General features: G+C 43.9%; 1 protein-coding gene across 12 annotated transcripts in view; it reads right to left on the bottom strand.

Moving 5' to 3' along the window:
- Tp53bp1 (tumor protein p53 binding protein 1) overlaps positions 1-18,261 on the bottom strand; it is an 80,178-nt gene that overhangs the window by 20,285 nt on the left and 41,632 nt on the right. For 7 of the 12 annotated variants that reach the window (XR_011368600.1, XM_070005938.1, XM_070005936.1 and 4 more), the window contains exons 13-17: positions 12,417-12,536; positions 11,470-11,673; positions 9,066-9,123; positions 5,898-5,990; positions 4,649-5,129 (exon numbers count right to left, since the gene is read on the bottom strand). Coding sequence is in view for 11 of the 12 variants with exons in the window: in XM_070005938.1 (XP_069862039.1) it covers positions 4,649-5,129; positions 5,898-5,990; positions 9,066-9,123; positions 11,470-11,673; positions 12,417-12,536 (956 nt within the window). In the remaining variant the exon portion in view is untranslated. Of the gene's footprint in view, positions 1-4,648; positions 5,130-5,897; positions 5,991-9,065; positions 9,124-11,469; positions 11,674-11,844; positions 11,976-12,416; positions 12,537-18,261 lie in introns of those variants that run through there. The other 5 variants (XM_070005944.1, XM_070005941.1, XM_070005940.1 and 2 more) reach the window with 3 other exon arrangements.

Below are 18,261 nucleotides of genomic sequence, written 5' to 3' on the forward strand. Positions count from 1 at the left end.
ACATATACCACTCATATCAAAGGATATTTAAGTGAATCTTTGATAGCTGAAAGTGCATAATTTTTTTTGGGGGGGGGTCAGTTGTGGGGCTTGAACTCTGGGCTTGGGCGCTGTCCCTGCGCTCTTCAGCTCAAGGCGAGCGCTCTACCGCTTGAGCCACAGCGCCACTTCCTGAAAGTGCATAATTTTTAAATTATAATTCCACTTTTTTTCTTGCCAGTATTGGGCTTCTAATTTTGGAGGGAGGGGCAATACTGAGTAGCCGTTCTAATTTTGATGACTTATCAATGAGTATTAATTTTACATTTGTAACCATTCTTTAGAAAAGTAGAAATAGCTGGGCATTTGGTGGCTCACACCTATAATCCTAGCTACTCAGGAGACTTGAGATCTGAGGATCACAGTTCGTTCAAAGCCAGATAGGAATGTCAGTGAGACTCATCTCCAATTAACCATCAGAAAATCAGAAGTGGCGCCCTGGCTCAAGTGGTAGAGTGCTTACCTTGAGCTTAACAGCTCAGAACAGTGCTCAGGCCCACAGTTCAAGCCTCAGGACAAAAAAATAGGAAAAAAGAAAAATGTAGGAATTTGTTAGTCCGAATCTCAGCCAGTCTGTTTTCTATGTATTAGTAGCTGAAAATCACAATTTATACAGGCTATGTGCCACTTTTAAGCATACAGTGCTATAACATTTGAGTATATTCACAATGCAAATAATGTGAATACTACTAACAGCCATCTCCAGAACTTTATCTTTCCCAAATAAATCCCATACCCATCCAAAAATATCTATTATTCTAGCACTTCTAGCAGGAACAGCTAGCTCTTAGCTATTTTACACCGTCTAACACTGGTATGTAGGATTACCATAAGTTGTAGAAATTCAGTAGTACTAGTAATTATAGTACGAGCAATAATAAATAGGAGATCCTGTACCTGAAGGTATGGGTCCAAGGACCCCACTGAGAAAAGCCTGTGCCTGCTCAGAATGCCGAAAGCTCAGCACAGTTCCGGGATGCTTCATCCATTTCCTGCATTAGACTGCCTACTTCCCTTCCATACACACCCTCTAACAAATGTAAGCTTTTCACTTTACCATTTAAATTAAGCACTTTAACTTAATGTTTACCTGGCTTTATAAAAGGCTTATTTTCACAAAATTAAGGGCAGGAAAACACTGAAGACAACACTGGTAACAGGAGACTGAATGAGAGAGCCTCTCTCATAACCCAACTGCAGACTGCACATGTAAGAATTTAAATATCTTGTTCTTGAAACATCTTGATTTCATTAAAATGTATTACTTTTTCTGATCATGCTTGGTCTAAACCATGTATGGCTATAGGATTGGCTCAAGTGGTAGAGCATGTACCTAGCAAGTGCAATATCCTGAACTTAAAATACCCAAATAAATAAATAAATAAAAGCATGTAATGAATCCATGATACACAGGGCCTTCAGCCAAACTCAGTACTGAGCGTCTGGAGGCCTTGTGTCTTAATCTTCACATCTTAATGAAGGAGTGACCTCACAGCCAGGGTCTTACTACACTTACTACAAGTGTTTGCTGCCTCTTATCACTGTCATGAGATTGAACACAGATAACTTCCGTTTCTGACGGATGGAGAATATGAAGTGATAAAGGATGGGGCTGTGAAGGTGGCTCAGTGGTAGAGCGCTTGCCTCCCCTGCATGAGGCCCTGGGTTTGATTCCTCAACACCACATAAACAGAAAAAGCCGGAAGTGGTGCTATGGCTCAGGTGGTAGAGCATTAGCCTTGAGCTGAAGAGCTGTAGGACAGCACCTAGGCCCAGAGTTCAAGCCCTACTACCGACAAAAAAAAAAACTAACATCTAGTGGCTCTCATATGATTTCTACATTTAATTCTCTACACAAAGGCAGATAAAGCCAATTATTATATGGAATACAAATATTTTAAAAATGGAAAGAAACAGAAGCAAAGTAGAGCTTAGCTTAGCTTAGAAACTTAGCTCTTCGCTCTCAGAGATTGTTACTCTAGTGGCTCACTCTTGTAATCCTAGCTACTCAGGAGTCTGAGACCTAAAAGACTGAAGCTTCAATCAGCCCTGGCAGAAAAAGTCTGAGACTAATCTCAAATGTACCAACAAAATACCAGACTGGAAGCATGGCTCAAGTGGTAAAGCAAGAAAGTCATGCAAGAATACAAGGCCCTGAGTTCAAGCCTAGATACTGGGAAGAAAAAAGTGAGAGACTGAGTGAGAACAAGAGGGGAGGGAGAGCAAGGGGGAGAGAGGAGAGAAAGAGGAGAGAAGAGGGGAAAAAAAAAAAAGAGGAAAAAAAGAAGAAAGGGAGGCAGAAGGGAAGAGGAGGAGTGATGGAGAGGGAAGAAACGAGGGAAGGAGGGAGGGAGGAAGAAGAGGAGAAGGGAGAAGCAAACAAACTAAACAAGTCAGATTTAAAAACAAAGACTCGCTGGGATCACATTCCAGGTCTGCCACCAGTGATGGCAAATCCTTTTTTTAATCACCCTTGAGTCTGGCCCTCTGGTTGGGTCTTAAGCAAACTGACAGCATATTCTAAACTAAACATTCAATGAAACTCCACATTTGATAAACAGACAATCTGGACAATCAGAACACAAGATTTCCTAAGCTGATGGTAGCAAAAGTGGTCTAACTAGAGCAGCTAAAAGGCTGTGTAACCAACTAACACCTTCCAAAATCGCCCTGCCATGGACTTGAACATCACCCATGACACTTTGCAAACTGGCACTTACTTGTAAACACCTTTTTGCCTTTTGTTTTGGTTGCTTTTTTGTTTTGTCTGGGCTCAAACCCACAATCCTGATGTCTTTGATGTCTTAGCCTCCCCCGCTCCACATTATAGTCAGGCACCACCATGCCTGGCTTAACACCGACACCCCTACCCTCGCCACTACTCCATTTTCACTAAGACCAATCCTTTCCCCACTCTATCCCCAAACCTGGTCGGTCTTCCGCTAGCCTCATTTTCACCAGTCCCATTTTCTCCGGTCTTGGCCTCTCTTTAGTGGCTTCCCATCTCCTTAGGCCTTTTCTCACCCATTCTTTTTTTTTTGTCGGTCGTGGGGCTTGAACTCTGGGCCTGGGCGTTGTCCCTCAGCTCTTCAGCTCAAGGCTAGCGCTCTACCACTTGAGCCAAAATGTCACTTCTGGTTTTCTGGTGGTTTATTGGAGATAAGAGTCTTACATACTTTCCTGCCCTGGCTGGCTTTGAACCACAATCCTCAGATCTCAGCCTCCTGAGTAGCTAGGATTACAGGCGTGAGCCACCAGCGCCCGGCTCTCACCCATTCTTATCCCTGTTCTTTCTGACTCAGCACTGTGACACACTGTCGTCATATGCTTTTCCTATTCCTTTACTTTCTTTTTTTTTTTTTTTTTTTTTTTTTAATTGTATTTTATTTTATTTGAGAACATACTGTACAAAGGGGCTACAATTACATGGGCAGGATAATGGATACATTTCTTACCAAGCATTGCAGCCTCCTCCTTTGTTTACCCTTCACTTCCCTTCCCCGCCTCCCCCCTCCCCCCACCCAATTTTACCCCCCTCCCCCCACCCAATTCCTTTACTTTCTGATGCCATGGTGAAATGATTTGGGGAAAAAGAACAGAAAGCAGAGTAAGAATAGTAACAGAAGGGAAAGACTTAATGTTCATGAATATTATACAACCCGGACTCTATCCCTGGCTTTCTTTTCCAGTGAAGGCCTACTTGACAGACTAGCTCTATTCCACTTTACAGCTAACTATACTTTTCACTATCTTATCCCTGTCCTAGATAAACCCCATAGTCTTTTTTTTTTTTTTTTTGGGGTCTGGTCGTGGGGCCTGAACTCTGGGCCTGGGTGCTGTCCCTCAGCTCTTCAGCTCAAGGCTAGCACTCTACCACTTGAGCCACAGCGCCACTTCCGGCTTTTTCCTTTTTGTTTATGTGGTGCTGAGGAATTGAGCCCAGGGCCTCAGGCATGCAAGGCAAGCGCTCTACCACTGAGCCACCTTCCCAGCCCCTCCACAGTCTTTTAACTAATATCCTACCCCAAAATGTTAAAAGTTGTCATTAGTGCTGGGCCCTGGTGGCTCACACTTGTATCCTTGCTACTCAGCAGGCTGAAATATAAGGACTGTAGTTCAAAGCCAGACCGGACAGAACAGTGCATGAGATTCTTCTCTAATTAATCACCAGAAAACAAGAAGGAAAACTGTGAGTCAAAGTGGTAGAGTGCTAGCCTTAAGCAAAATTGCTCAGGGACAGCGTTTATGCCCAGAGTTCAAAATGCACAACCAATCCAAAAAAACAGTTGTCATTGAAAGTTCTACAACTTCAATTCTCTAATAATTCACACAGTCAAAAGCAAGGCCTCAGGCCAGGTGCCAGTGGCACACGCCTGTAATCCTAGCTACTCAGGAGGCTGAGATCTGAGGATCACGGTTCAAAGCCAACCCAGGCAGGAAACTCCAATAAACCACAAGAAAACTGGAAGTGACGCTGTGGCTCAAGTGGTAGAGCGCTAGCCTTGAGCTGAAGAGCTGAGGGACAGCGCCCAGGCCCAGAGCTCAAGCCCCACAACCGATCAAAAAAACAAAAAAGCAAGGGCTCTGAAGCACCCTAGTGCATCCTCACCTGACTATGGAGGGACTCTGTTTCATCTCCAGGAGCACTGGCTGGTTTCTCACCAGTCCCCCTCTCAGTCTGTACGGTGGCATCTTGTTTTCCCGAGTTCTGGTCCACTGTACTGGTCCCTTGCTCACATACATTCTTTACAGTCTGCGTTGCTGCTGAAACAGTTTCTGGGGCAAACAGGCAATGTTCCACAGTCTGGATTCCTATGTTATTTTGGGCAGGCCTTTCAATCAAGACCTTACTGGGTTTTTCCTGATTGACACTCCATCCTTCTCCGTGGCCTTCTTGCACATCTGTCTCCATCGCTTCTCCTCGAGGGCTGGCTGGCGCTTGCGCGGCTCTCTGGTGTGGAGCGGCAGCAGCAGGGGCCTTGACAGAACTGACGGGCCCCACAGGCTGCTCACTCTGCCTGGTCCTTTGGTCACCATCCAATTTCTTTTTCTCCTCTTCCTGAGTACTAGGAAAATCAAGGTAGTTCCCCCTGAAAATAAATCAGAAAGAAACTGTGTTTGATTTTTTAATATGGCTTGTCTCCTTAGAAACTCATGTTAGAACTTCATTTCAGAGCTAGGCACGGTGATGCACACCTATAATTTTAGCACTCAAGAGACCAGAGGGTGAATTCAAGGACAACCCGGGTTATGCAGCAAATTCTGTTTCACAAAAATATACCAAAGCCATCATTGTGCTGTTGAAGTATTAAAAAAGTAAAAGCTAAATCCAACTACAGTACTTTCAAGTTGAGAGCTTCGGGAGGTAATTAAGATCAGGTAAGGTAATCAACGCTGTAAGAAGAAAGATCTGGTGGCTCACGCCTGTAATCCTAGCTACAAGAGAAAGCCTATTTTGACAATTTTACTAACAAAAGAATGAAGAGGCTCAGGGACAGCCTAGGCAGCACAGGGTAAGAGCCAATCTCAGGCTCAGAGGCTCACATCACTGATTCTAGCTACTCAGGAGGCTGAGAGCTGAGGATCTCCATTCAAAGCCTGCCCACACAGGAAAGTCTTAGAGACTCTGATCTTCAATAACCCACTCAGAACACGAGAAGTGGCGCTGTGGCTCAAGTGGTAGAGCGCTCCCCTTGAGCTGAAGAGCTGAGGACAGCGCCCAGGCCCAGAATTCCAGCCCCACAACCAACCACAAACAAAAGACCCCATCTCAAAAAAACAAATAATAAACTCACACAACAATAGTAATATATGTAAGGAATCGACACAGTCCAAAGGCGGCAGCAGTCAGTGCTTACCCAGCGGGCGCAGCGCGGCCCTCCTCACCTCCAGCCTCATCCGCTCGCTGGGCTTCACGGATGCAGCTCAACACTGACATAGTCTTCTGGGGACTAAGGTAATACAGTAGAGCGATGCATCATGTTAGTGTTGAAGGGAAACGAACCTCTTGAGATTATCTTTTTAGAGAAAAAAAGGAATCCTTCCTCTGCAGCATAATCTCCAAACTACCTTAGACTAAACTGCCAAGTCATCAGATATGTTTCAGACTAATACAACAAAAAACCATTCAAGGAAAGTCACTGGATACAAGGTAGGCAGAGAACTACATTAAATACTAGAAAGACAGACAGCAAAGCCCAGACTGTAGAAAACTACTCAGCAAACTAACCCAGTTCCTTCCATACATAATTTGCAAGAGAGGGCAGAAAAAGAGGGACTGATATGCTATAATTTCAAAAGACAAGTCAAAGCCAGGCACTGGTGGCTTATGGCTGGAATCCTAGCTACTCTGGAGTCTGAGATCTGAGGATCACGGTTTGAAGCCAGCCTGGACACGAAAGTCTCTATGAGACTTTTATCCCCAATTTATCACTCAAAACACTGGAAGTGGGCTGGGCACTGGTCGTTCACACCTGTAATCCTAACTACTCAGGAGGCTGAGATCTGAGGACCGTGGTTCAAAGCCAGCCCAGGAAGGAAAGTCCATGAGCCGAGAAGTGGTTGCTGTGGCTCAAGTGGTAGAGAGCTAGCCTTGAGCTGAAGAACTGAGGGATAGTGTCCAAGCCCAGAGTTCAAGCCCTTGACTGACAAAAATAACAAAAAAAAAACCCAAAAAACCAAACCACTGGAAGTGGAGCTGTGGCTCAAGTAGTAGAGCATTCTCCTTGAGCAAAAAGCAGCTCAGGAATAGCACCCAGACCCAGAGTTCAAGCCCTAAGACCAGCAAATAAATAAATGCAATAATAACCAGCACAATAAAAGAACTAAAGGCATGACTCAGCAGTAAACCACCTGTCTAGCAAATACAAGGTCCTGAGTTCAAATCCCAGTGCTGCCAAAACAAGTCCACGCAGCAAATAATCTAAGACATAGCACACATCATAGGATTATGTAAGGGGTCAGAAATCACAAATGAGGGTCAAGTATTTTTATGACCTGAGAGCAAGCCAATCCATCTAGGCATGATTAAAAGTGACAAAGGGGTTTTAATTACACTACTTGCACTAGAAAAGGGGGCCTGCAACTACCTTGTCCTGGGCTAGCTACCTAGAACCAAGAGCAGCCTTGGCCTCCAAGCAGCAGCCTCGACCTTAATTAGTCAGTTTGCAAACCTCAGTCTTAAAAACTTCCAACCTAGCTGGGCGCTGATGGCTCACACCGGTAATCCTAGCTACTCAGGAGGCTAAGATCTGAGAATCACAGTTCAAAGTCAGCCCGGGCAGGAAAGACCGTGAGACTCATCTCCAATAAACCACTCAGAAAACTGGAAATGGCACTGTGTGGCTCAAGTGGTAGAGTGCTAGCCTTGAGCTGAAGAGCTGAGGGACAGCGCCCAGGCCCAGAGTTCAAGCCCCACAACCGACCAAAAAAAAAAAAAAAAAACCCCTCCAATCCCAGACTTCCAAAGCTCCAAACCTCCAAAGGGAAAGGCTCCTCTCCACAGGCCTCTCCACTCTGCCCTGGCAGAGGCCTCAGGCCTCTCCACAGGCTGCTCTGCTTTGGGGCTCTGGTTGGTGCCTCTTCCCTTCTTTCTCCCCACCATCTCTCTCCAGCACCCCACCTCAGCACACGCAGCCTATATGTAGGCTCTGCTCCTCCCCCACCCCAACGGGTCTAACAGTTTCAGCCGCCACTCCCCTTCCAAGCTGCCCACTGCCCATCGTTTTTTTTTTTTGGTAGGTGATGGGTCTTGAACTGAGGACCTGGGCACTGTCCCTCAGCTCTTAAGCTCAAGGAGAGTGCTCTACAATTTGAATCACAGTACCACTTCCGGTTTTCTAATGGTTTAGTGGAGATAAAAGTGTCTCACGGACTTTCTTGCCCGGGCTGGCTTTGAACCGTGAACCTCATGATCTCAGCTTCCTGAGTAGCCAGGATTATAAGCATGAGCCATGGGCGCCTGGCTTACAACTCATTCTTGACAGCTGTGGACAGCTCACCCGGTGGGGCGGTGACATCAGCCTCTTGGTGTCCTGCCCCCTCCAGTCGAGTGGTCCACAGAGCAGGTCCCGCTGGTTGTTTGTCCTCAAACTATTTTGCTTTTTTTTTTTTTTTTTGATCATCATGGGACCTGAACTCTGGGCCTGAGCGCTGTCCCTCAGCTCTTCAGCTCAAAGCTAGCGCTCTACCACTTGAGCCACAGTGCTACTTCCGGCTTTTTCTGCTTATGTAGTACTGAGGACTCGAACCCAGGGCCTCATACATGCGAGGCAAGAACTCTACCACTGAGCCACCTTCCCAGCCCCATGCTTTAATTTTTAAATATCCATATTTCTCTTTAAAACACTGGAAGATTGACAACAGTAAATTTGCATTAGCACTAGTGACAACCATTGCAATGTAGCTGAGCACCCTTTTAAGTGGGACATACATTCAGTCCACCACCCTTAACACTCCAGCAGTTGTATACCTACTCTGCCCTACTGATTTAGGGTAGGTGCCTCATATCTGATTGATCAATCCTCACCTATGCTTCACCAACTCCTACAACTAATTTTATGCAAGTGACTCATGCCAGAAACAAATGACAACTGTATTCTCAGACAGTAGATGGCAAAGGTTCACCAACAGGGGTTACATTTTACTGGGAGCATTACAGCAATCACAACAGAGGAAAAATAACAGCTTAACAGAGTAGCTAATTTGGCAAGAGAGAAAATGGCCGGCGGCTGTGGCTGAGTATGGAAGTACAGAAGGAACATGTCTGCAGCTATCCCTTCCCTCTTCAATTTTTTTCCTCATCAATGGCAACAGAAAAAGAACAGCGAAAGAGGAAAAGCCTTTACATACCTTAAATCTAACAAAAGCATTGTTGGCTTAAAATTAAGAAAGCATATGATCAAATTCAACACACTGCTACAATCATTAAGTTGAATTTCACTTTTTCATCTGGAGATATATCAGCCCCTCCTCATTACCAGCAGCTTTGTATTGAAGTTCTCCAAATAGCAACCAGCTCCAGTTACCTGGCAACAGCCTCAGCAATAGCAGCAGATCCATTTTTTCTTTCACTAGTTACTGGCTCTGAATAAAAACAAATGCAAGGAGAGAAACGAAAGAGAAATATAACTCATACCTAAGAACCTTTATCCTGCTCAACTAATATTTGAAGCAAATAACAAAAAGACAGAAATAAAACTAATAAATGAACATAAATGATGCCTTATCACTTAATAGCACACATTTTGTTCATTCGCACCAATTCTTTCAAAATTTCTATACAAAACTAATCATTTGACAACAAATACAATTCAATGAATTATTAAACTAACATGTTCAAATAAAAATTAAGCCATCTGAATTAAAATTCATCTTCCTTCACATAGAAATTTAATTATATATGAAAAAAATTAAAACTTCATATAAATTGAAAATTATAACCCCCCCCCAAAAAAAAAAAACACTTGCTAGGCATGGGTGACTTATGTCTGTAATCCTAGCTTCTCAGGAGGCTGAGATCTGAAGATAAAAGTTCAAAGACAGCCTGGGGACTAGGAACATGGCTTAGTAGTAGAGTGCTTGCTTCCCGGGTTTGATTTCTAAGTACCACATAAACAGAAAAGGCCAGAAGTAGCACTTGGTTCAAGTAGTAGAGTGCTAGCCTTGAGCCAAAGCAGCTCAGGGACAGTGCCCAGGCCCTGAGTTCAAGCACCAAGACTGGCAAAAAAAAAAAAAGACAGCCCAGGCAGGAAAGTCTATGAGATGCATCTCCAATTAAGTATACACACAAAAAAAGAAGTGGACATGTGGCTCAAATAGTAGAGTGCTAGTCTTAAGCCAAAAAAAAAAAAAGACAACTCTGGGAAAGCATGTAGGCCCTGAGTTCAAGCCCCAGGACCAGCACACACACACAAAGAAAAACTCAAAATCTATTAGACAGATTTAGAGTGCTATTTTAGGGATATCTGCAAATAAAAGGTACTTCCAAAATACTCAGAACAGGTAAGTGAAAGGCATTTCCAAGAAAAAACTGCAGCAAAGGCTTAAAGATGCTACTGAAAAGAAGCCCATACTTTCACAGAATGTCACCAGATATGTCAAGGGATTGAAATTTGCTTTTAAACATTTCTAAGCCGGGCGCTGGTGGCTCACGCCTGTAATCCTAGCTACTCAGGAGGCTGAGATCTGAGGATCGTGGTTCAAAGCCAGCCCGGGCAGGAGAGACTGTGAGACTCCTATCTCCAATAAACCGCCAGAAAACCGGAAGTGGCGCTGTAGCTCAAGTGGTAGAGCGCTCGCCTTGAGCTGAAGATCTGAGGGACAGTGCCCAAGCCCAGAGTTCAAGCCCCACGACCGACCAAAAAAAAAAAAAAAAAAAAAACATTTCTAAAATATTCATGACTTAATATGATCTCAGGAGTCCATATAGGAGTCAGCTGAAGTTCAGAGGAGAGGGTCCTGGCCTGTACAGAGAAATGTGGCTCTGGCCCAGGCTCCTGAACTTGTAAGTCCAAAAATGACTTTGTTATTTCTGAGTCTGTTTCCTCATGTAGAAGAGAAAACAAGACCAACTTCACGGTTTTTCTTTCTTTTTTTTTTTTTTTTTTGGGGGGAGGGTCCGGTCATGGGCCTGAACTCTTAGCCTGGGCGCTGTCCCTCAGCTCTTCAGCTCAAGGCTAGCACTCTACCACTTGAGCCACAGCGCCACTTCTGGCTTTTTTTCTTTTTGCTTATGTGGTGCTGAGGAATTGAACCCAGGGAATCAGGCATGCAAGGCAAGCGCTGTACCACTGAGCCACCTTCCCAGCCCAAAGACACAAAGTTTTAACATAACTGATCCTTTTTGGTTTTTTTTTCTTTTCTTTTGCTTTTGGTGGTGGTGGGGCTTAAACTCTGGACCTAGGTGCTGTCCCTCAGCTTTTCAGCTCTAACACTTGAACCACACTTGCAGTTTTCTGGTAGTTTATTGGAGATAACTCTCACGGACTTTCCTGCCCTGGCTGATCCTTAGCCTTCAGCCTCCTGAGTAACTAGGATTATAGGCGTGAGCCATTGGCACCCAGCACTTCTTCAGTATTCTACCATATGAAACAACCTGAAATTCATACTAGAGTAGTAAACACACATTCATAATGTAAACTCATAATCCTACATTCCCTGCTATCTTTTCAATTCTTTCTGAATATGAAAAGCAATTACTTAACAGAGATACCAGTTTAACAGAGGTATAAGCAACATAATCTATAAACTGAGGCTTCTTCAGTAACACAGGACAGTAAACAGGGACTAATTGAAGAATGAAATCTTGTAAGACTTTACAAAAAAATTTATAATTACAAATATAGCAATCATTACACAGAAGATAATTAATACTTCCCCAGCTGATCTAGAGCTAGTAGTTACCCAATATTAATATAACAGAAAACTTACTTTCCAGACTAAACTGCAAAGACTCTTCACTTGCCTCTGTCTCAGGACTAACCAGTTTCATTCTTAGACAGAGTTTATCATCCATTTCTGGGACAGACCCAGAATCCCCTTTTTCACTTGTAAGTATGGGATCGTTGGTCTCCACCATGCTTTCAGACATAACATCACTGGTTGCTATGGTGCTTTCTGGATAGTTGCTAATATCTGAAAGAAGGGAAGCAAGAAGGAAGAACGAACACTAAATTACAGAAATAAAAAGCAGCATTATCAAAGTCATCAATTTGCCTGTATGACTCCACCACTCTGCAGTACTAAAGGGAGTTCCTAGGATAGATCCTGTCACAAGTATCAACAACTAAGAACTAGTATTGACACCTGGTCTTAAGAGGAGCAACAGGATTCAGTTCCACTTCTGCATCTGGACAAAGGATGCTCCATGAGCCCTCAGCCAACCCACATCTGCCAGCATCAGGCAAAGGTAGCAGGAGACTCCAGACGGCATGACTGTTACCTCCCAGCACTGACTAGAGAAAACAAATAGGTTAATGTAGAAGTCTACTGGCTGCTTCAGAGGAGGAGGATCTAAGTTTTTCTTGCCCTGTCAAGCCGCAGACTGATTAGCTAGGGGAATGAATAAATAGTACTTACATCCAACTTTCTTTCTTATAGTACAGTTCTTTATCACTGCCCACTACTCATTTTATTACTTTGCAAGTAACAAGCTAAAATTCTTATACTTTCCCTCTTCCTTCCCTCCACCCTTTCTTTCCTTCCTCTCAATACCTGTCATGTCCTGGGAGTAAAAAAATCTCTGAATCAAATACCATGGCACCAGTCTTCAAAACAAAAACCTTATCAGTGAGTCAGACCCAACTCTTCAGATCTAAAACTATCACCTGCATAAAGAATGATATCTTGGAAATCCACTTTTTTTTCAATTCACTCACCAATAGGAGTACTATGTCTCTTGGGCTCCAATTTTAGGTGCCCAATAAGAGGTGGGGTTGCGCCAGTCAATGGTGGAATAATATCACCTTCTTTAGGCAAAGTAAAATGAAATGGGGTTTCTGAAACAAATGAACAAAAACAAAATAAACAAAAAGCAAACTCAGAAATACAAACAGAAGTGTAAAATAAGCAAAAATGAGGAAAACCGAAAAAAAAATTCTCTTTGCTCCAAAACTCTTATTCCTATGACTTTAACCACGCCTCCAAACCAACACCCTACTCTTGTTCTGCTTTCTTTACAGCCATCAATAACAGGACTGACAAAAGAAATGACCAGAGCACAACCAAAGGATACCCCAAAGTTTGGAGAGCCTGAGAAACTCAGGTCTGCAGTGAGGCAGTACTTTGGAAAGAGTAATATAAACTTAGATTCTTTCAAGTCTAGGTAGTATTTGGTATTTACCACTGTTAACCTGTCTTGGAAGTCTACATTAGTCTCCAAAAGTTTGATTATTAATACTTACAATTTGCAACCTACTCAAAGAGCACAATGTATCTCACAGGTCAAAGGACTTCAGACTATTCTTTCAGAAATATACAGATTTTTTTTGGGGGGGGGGTCCAGTCGTGGGCCTGAACTCTGGGCCTGGGTGCTGTCCCTCAGCTCTTCAGCTCAAGGCTAGCGCTCTACCACTTGAGCCACAGTGCAATTTCTGGCTTTTTTTTTCCTGCTTATGTGGTGCTGAGGAATCGAACCCAGGGCCTCATGCATGCAAGGCAAGCGCTCTACCACTGAGTCACCTTCCCAGCCTCAGAAATATAAAGATTTCTGGGGTCAGCAGTACTCATCAAACTCACTCTAGTTGCCAAAGTAGTAAATGTTCATATCTCAATTTTTCTTTTTGGGGGGGGTCTGGTTGTGGGACCTGAACTCTGGGCCTGGGCGCTGTCCCTCAGCTCGTCAGCTCAAGGCTAGCGCTCTACCACTTGAGCCACAGCACCACTTCCGGCTTTTTTCTTTTTGCTTATGTGGTGTTGAGGAATCAAACCCAGGGCCTCAGGCATGCAAGGAAAGCGCTCTACCACTGAGCCAACTTCCCAGCCCTTCATATCTCAATTTTTGTACAATAATAAAGCCCACATTTAAAGCATTCTGAGTATATACATTTAGTTGTTATTAAATTATTACAAGCATTAAAAACATCTGATTTTAAAAAATGTCAAGGGCTGAGAATGTGGCTTAGTTGTAGAGTGCTTGCCTAACATACATGAAGCCCTAAGTTCAATTCCTCATTACCTCATACACAGAAAAAGCCAGAAGTGGGGCTGTGGCTCAAGTGGTAGAGCTCTAACCTTGAGTAAAAAAAAGCTCAGGGACAGTGCCCAGGCCCTAAGTTCAAGGACTTGGGGGGGGGGGGGGGGGCGGAGACAAGCAGAGAATCAAGACATGAGTAAAATTTGTTGTCATTGGTTGTGGGGCTTAAAATCAAGGCCTAGACACTGTCCCTAAGCTTTTACTCTCAAGGCTAGTGTTCTACCACTTTGAGCCACAACTCTACTTCTGGTTTTCTGGTGGTTAATTGGAGTTAGGAGTCTCCTGGACTTTTTCCTGCTGGGACAAAGTGGGCTGGCTTCAAACTGTGATCCTCTGATCTCAATCTCCTAAAGTAGCTAAAATTACAGGCATGAGCTACCAGTGCCCAGCATGACTTTTAACTAGGTCACAGTCCCAAATTCTTGGTAACTAGAATTTTCTGGTTTCCTAATTATTATCTCTTTTAAGTAAAATGAAAATGTCTGAGAGAAACTACAATGTTTCTGCACCGCAAAGGATACAGCTACTAAACTAAAAAGATAGCCAACATACTGGGTGAAGATCTTTACCAGCTATATATCCAACAAGGGCCTAATAAATCCAAAGTATACAAGGAACACAAGAAACTAACACCAGCTAGCATTGAGGACTCACACCTGTAATCCTAGCTACTCAGGAAGCTGAGATCTGAGGATCACGGTTCAAAGCCAGCACAGGCAAGAAAGTCCATGAAACTCATCTCCAAATTGACACCAAAAAGGCCAAAAGTAGGCTCAAATGGTAAAGCACTAGCCTTGAACAAAAAAAAAAAAAAATTAGGGACAGTGCCTAGGCCCTGATTTTAAGCCCCAGGAACAGCACAAAAACAAAATAAAAAGTCTTTAGAAATAAAGTATGGAAATAAATCAACTTAGCTAAAGAAACTTTAAAGAGTATAAAACGAGGGCTGGGAAGGTGGCTCAGTGGTAAGAGTGCTTGCCTTGTATTCATAAGGCCCTGGGTTCTATTCCTCAGTACCACATAAGTAGAAAAAGCTGGAAGTGGCACTGTGGCTCAAGTGGTAGAGCGCTAGCCTTGAGCTGAAGAGCTGAGAGACAGCGCCCAGGCCTACAGTCCAAGCCCCACGACCAACAAAAAAAAAAAAAAAAAGAGTATAAAAGGAGAATCTAACCAGCGAATCTTTCTGGCAAAAGCTTCCACTGAACTCACCTGGTCAGGTAGATCAGGATTCATTCTCTAGTAACTGCCTATAAAGCAAGTCTTTAGGCTAACAAAGAACTTAGAAGAGATGTAGTAACTTCAAAAACAAAACAACTGACAAACTTCATACATACATTCCAAAGCTATATTTTATACAGCTTTCACTCTTCAAACAGTTTTTTGTTTTTGCCAGTTATGGGGCCTGAACTCTGGGCCTGGGCACTGTCCCTCAGCTCTTCAACTCAAGGCTAGCGCTATACCACTGGAGCCACAGCGCCACTTCCGGCTTTTCCTGCTTATGTGGTGCTAGCTAAGGAATCGAACCCAGGCCCTCATGCATGCAAGGCAAGCACTCTACCACTGAGCCACCTTCCCAGCCCCTCAAACACAGTTCTCTTGGCAGACCCTATCCTTCATATATAAGTGATGATCGATATGTCTGAAAATCCGTGGAGATCTGTAAGTGCATCCTCCTATGATATATATTATAATATGCCAATTTAACATGTATAATATTAATTATGGAAAATAATTTTCCAGTAAGTTCCCTTTGCACAGTACTAAGCAGAACTTCTTACAAGTAATTCAATGGCTAGAGTTGTGGCTCAGTGGTAAAGCCCTTGTAGCACGCAGGCATGAGACCTGAGTTCTAATCCCAATATTGTATAAAAACAAAAAAAATGGCTTTAGCTGGGTACTGGTAGCTCATGCCTGTAATCCTAGCTACTCAGGAGGCTGAGATCTGAGGCTCATGGTTCAATGCCAGCCCGGGCAGGAAAGTCAGAAGACTCTTCTCTCCAATTAACCACCAGAAAACAGGAAGTGGTGCTGTGGCTCAAGTGGTAGAGCGCTTGCTTTGAGCTGAAGAGCTCAGGGACAGCACCCCATGCCCAGAGTTTTTTGGGTCCGGTCACGGGGCCTGAACTCTGGGCCTGGGCGCTGTCCCTCAGCTCTTCAGCTCAAGGCTTGCACTCTACCATTTGAGCCACAGCACTATTTCCGGCTTTTTTCTGTTTGTTTATGTGGTGCTGAGGAATCAAACCCAGGGCCTCAGGCATGCAAGGCAAGCGCTCTACCACTGAGCCACCTTCCCAGCCCCCCCATGCCCAGAGTTTAAGCCCCACGACCGACCCCCCCCCAAAAAAAAGGTTTTAAACATGTTGGTTTAGGGTCAAAAAACTCTTTTTTTTTGGGGGGGGGGGGGTTCTGGTCATGAGGCCTGAACTCTGGGCCTGGGCGCTGTCCCTCAGCTCTTCAGCTCAAGGCTAGCGCTCTACCACTTGAGCCACTTCCGGCTTTTTTCTTTTTGCTTATGTGGTGCTGAGGAATCAAACCCAGGGCCTCAGGCATGCAAGGCAAGCGCTCTACCATTGAGACACCTTCCCAGCCCTGAAAAAACTATTATTTTTTTTTTTGTCGGTCATAGGGCCTGAACTCTGGGCCTGGGCGCTATCCCTCAGCTCTTCAGCTGTAGACTAGTACTCTACCACTTGAGCCTCAGCCCCACTTCCAGCTTTTTCTGCTTATGTGGTGCTGAGGAATCGAACCCAGGGCCTCATGCATGCAAGGCAAGCGCTCTACCACTGAGCCACCTTCCCAGCCCCTCTAAAAACTATTCTTAACTCTTTAGATAGCATTCAATCAACTAGCAGGCAATTCCAGCTTTAAATACTTATGTTCACAAAGCCTTTATTCAGTATTCTCCAAACACTTTCACATTTTCACTACCCTTTTATTTATTTTTTGGTCAGTTGTGGGGCTTGAACTCAGAGGCCTAGGCCCTGTCCCCGAGTTTTTCCATTCAAGGGTAGCACTCTCCCACACTATACTTCCAGCTTTCTGGTAGTTAAATGGAGATACAAGTCTCAAAGACTTTCCTGCCCAGGCAAGCTTTGAACCATGATTCTTAGATTTCAGACCCCTGAGTAGCTAGGATTACAGACATGAACCATTGGCGCCCAGCTTCTTTGCTCTTGTTCAATCATATGAAAGCCATCACTAATATAGTCTGGTAACCAAATCCTGCAAAATATTCTGGCATATTTTATCCTTTTAAATTTACTGAGCTTTTCTGCATATTCAGTACTCTGTAACATGTAGCACATTAAAGTAACAATTCCCTCCTGGCTTTTCCAGATTATCAGGGATTATCCTGTTGGATGTCAGCATACCAACCAATGTAGAAAAATCTAGGGCTGAGGGCATGGCTCGGCTCAGGTGATAAAAAACTTATTAACAAGGCCCTGAGTTCAAACTATAGTACTATTTTTTTAAAAAGTCGGGGGGAGGGGGGACTTGAATGAAGAAATAAAAGCCAACTTAACTGTCAAGCCTACACAAAAGGTTTTTCTTTATTATTAAGAACACACAGAATTCATTAGTGCAAAGAAATACTTAAAACTTAGTTATCAGGAAGATCTCTCCCACATTATCTTCCTTTTTTTTTTTTTTTTTTTTTTTGGGTCCGGTCGTGGGGCCTGAACTCTGGGCCTGGGCGCTGTCCCTCAGCTCTTCAGCTCAAGGCTAGCACTCTACCACTTGAGCCACAGCACCACTTCCGGCTTTTTTCTTTTTGCTTATGTGGTGCTGAGGAATCGAACCCAGGGCCTCAGGCATGCAAGGCAAGCGCTCTACCACTGAGCCACTTTCCCAGCCCTTCCTTTTTTTTTTTCTGGTTGTGAGACTGGAACTCTAGGCCTGGGTGCTGTCTCTCAGCTCTACAGCTCAAGGCCAGTGCTATGCCACTCGCCACTTGTTTTTCTGGTGCTTTATTGGAGATAAGAGTCTCATGGACTTTTCTGCCCAGGCTGGCTTTGAACTGCAATCCTCAGATCTCAGCCTCCTGAGTAGCTAGGATTACAGGCGTGAACCACCAGCGCCGTGAACTGAAACCTTTGTACATCTTAAATTTTAAAAACAACTAAAAAATTAAGGTAAGCCAGGTGTGGGTGACTACTTAGCTACTAAACAGGCTGAGATCTGAGGATTGCGGTTTAAAGCCAGCCCGGGCAGGAAAGTCCATGAAACTCTTATCTCCAATAAACCACCAGAAAACCAGAAGAGCACTGTGGCTTGAGTAGTAAGAGTGCTCCTCTTGAGCTGAAGAGCTCAGGGACAAGTGCCAGGTCCAGAGTTCAAGACCCATGAAAAAAAAAAAAAAAAAAAAGCACTAGCTTTGAGCAACAAAGTTCAGAGTAAGCACCTTGGCCCTGAGTTCAAGCCTCAGGATCGGCAGAAGAAAAAAAAAAGGTATCTTAACTAAAATACCAGAAACATAATGTACTAGGAATAACCAGTTTATACCTTTTATTCTCTCTTCTTTAGGCTGA

Source organism: Dipodomys merriami, unplaced genomic scaffold (genome assembly GCF_024711535.1).
Source record: "Dipodomys merriami isolate MVZ:Mamm:240054 unplaced genomic scaffold, mDipMer1.0.p SCAF_69, whole genome shotgun sequence".
NCBI classification, from domain to species: Eukaryota; Metazoa; Chordata; class Mammalia; order Rodentia; family Heteromyidae; genus Dipodomys; species Dipodomys merriami.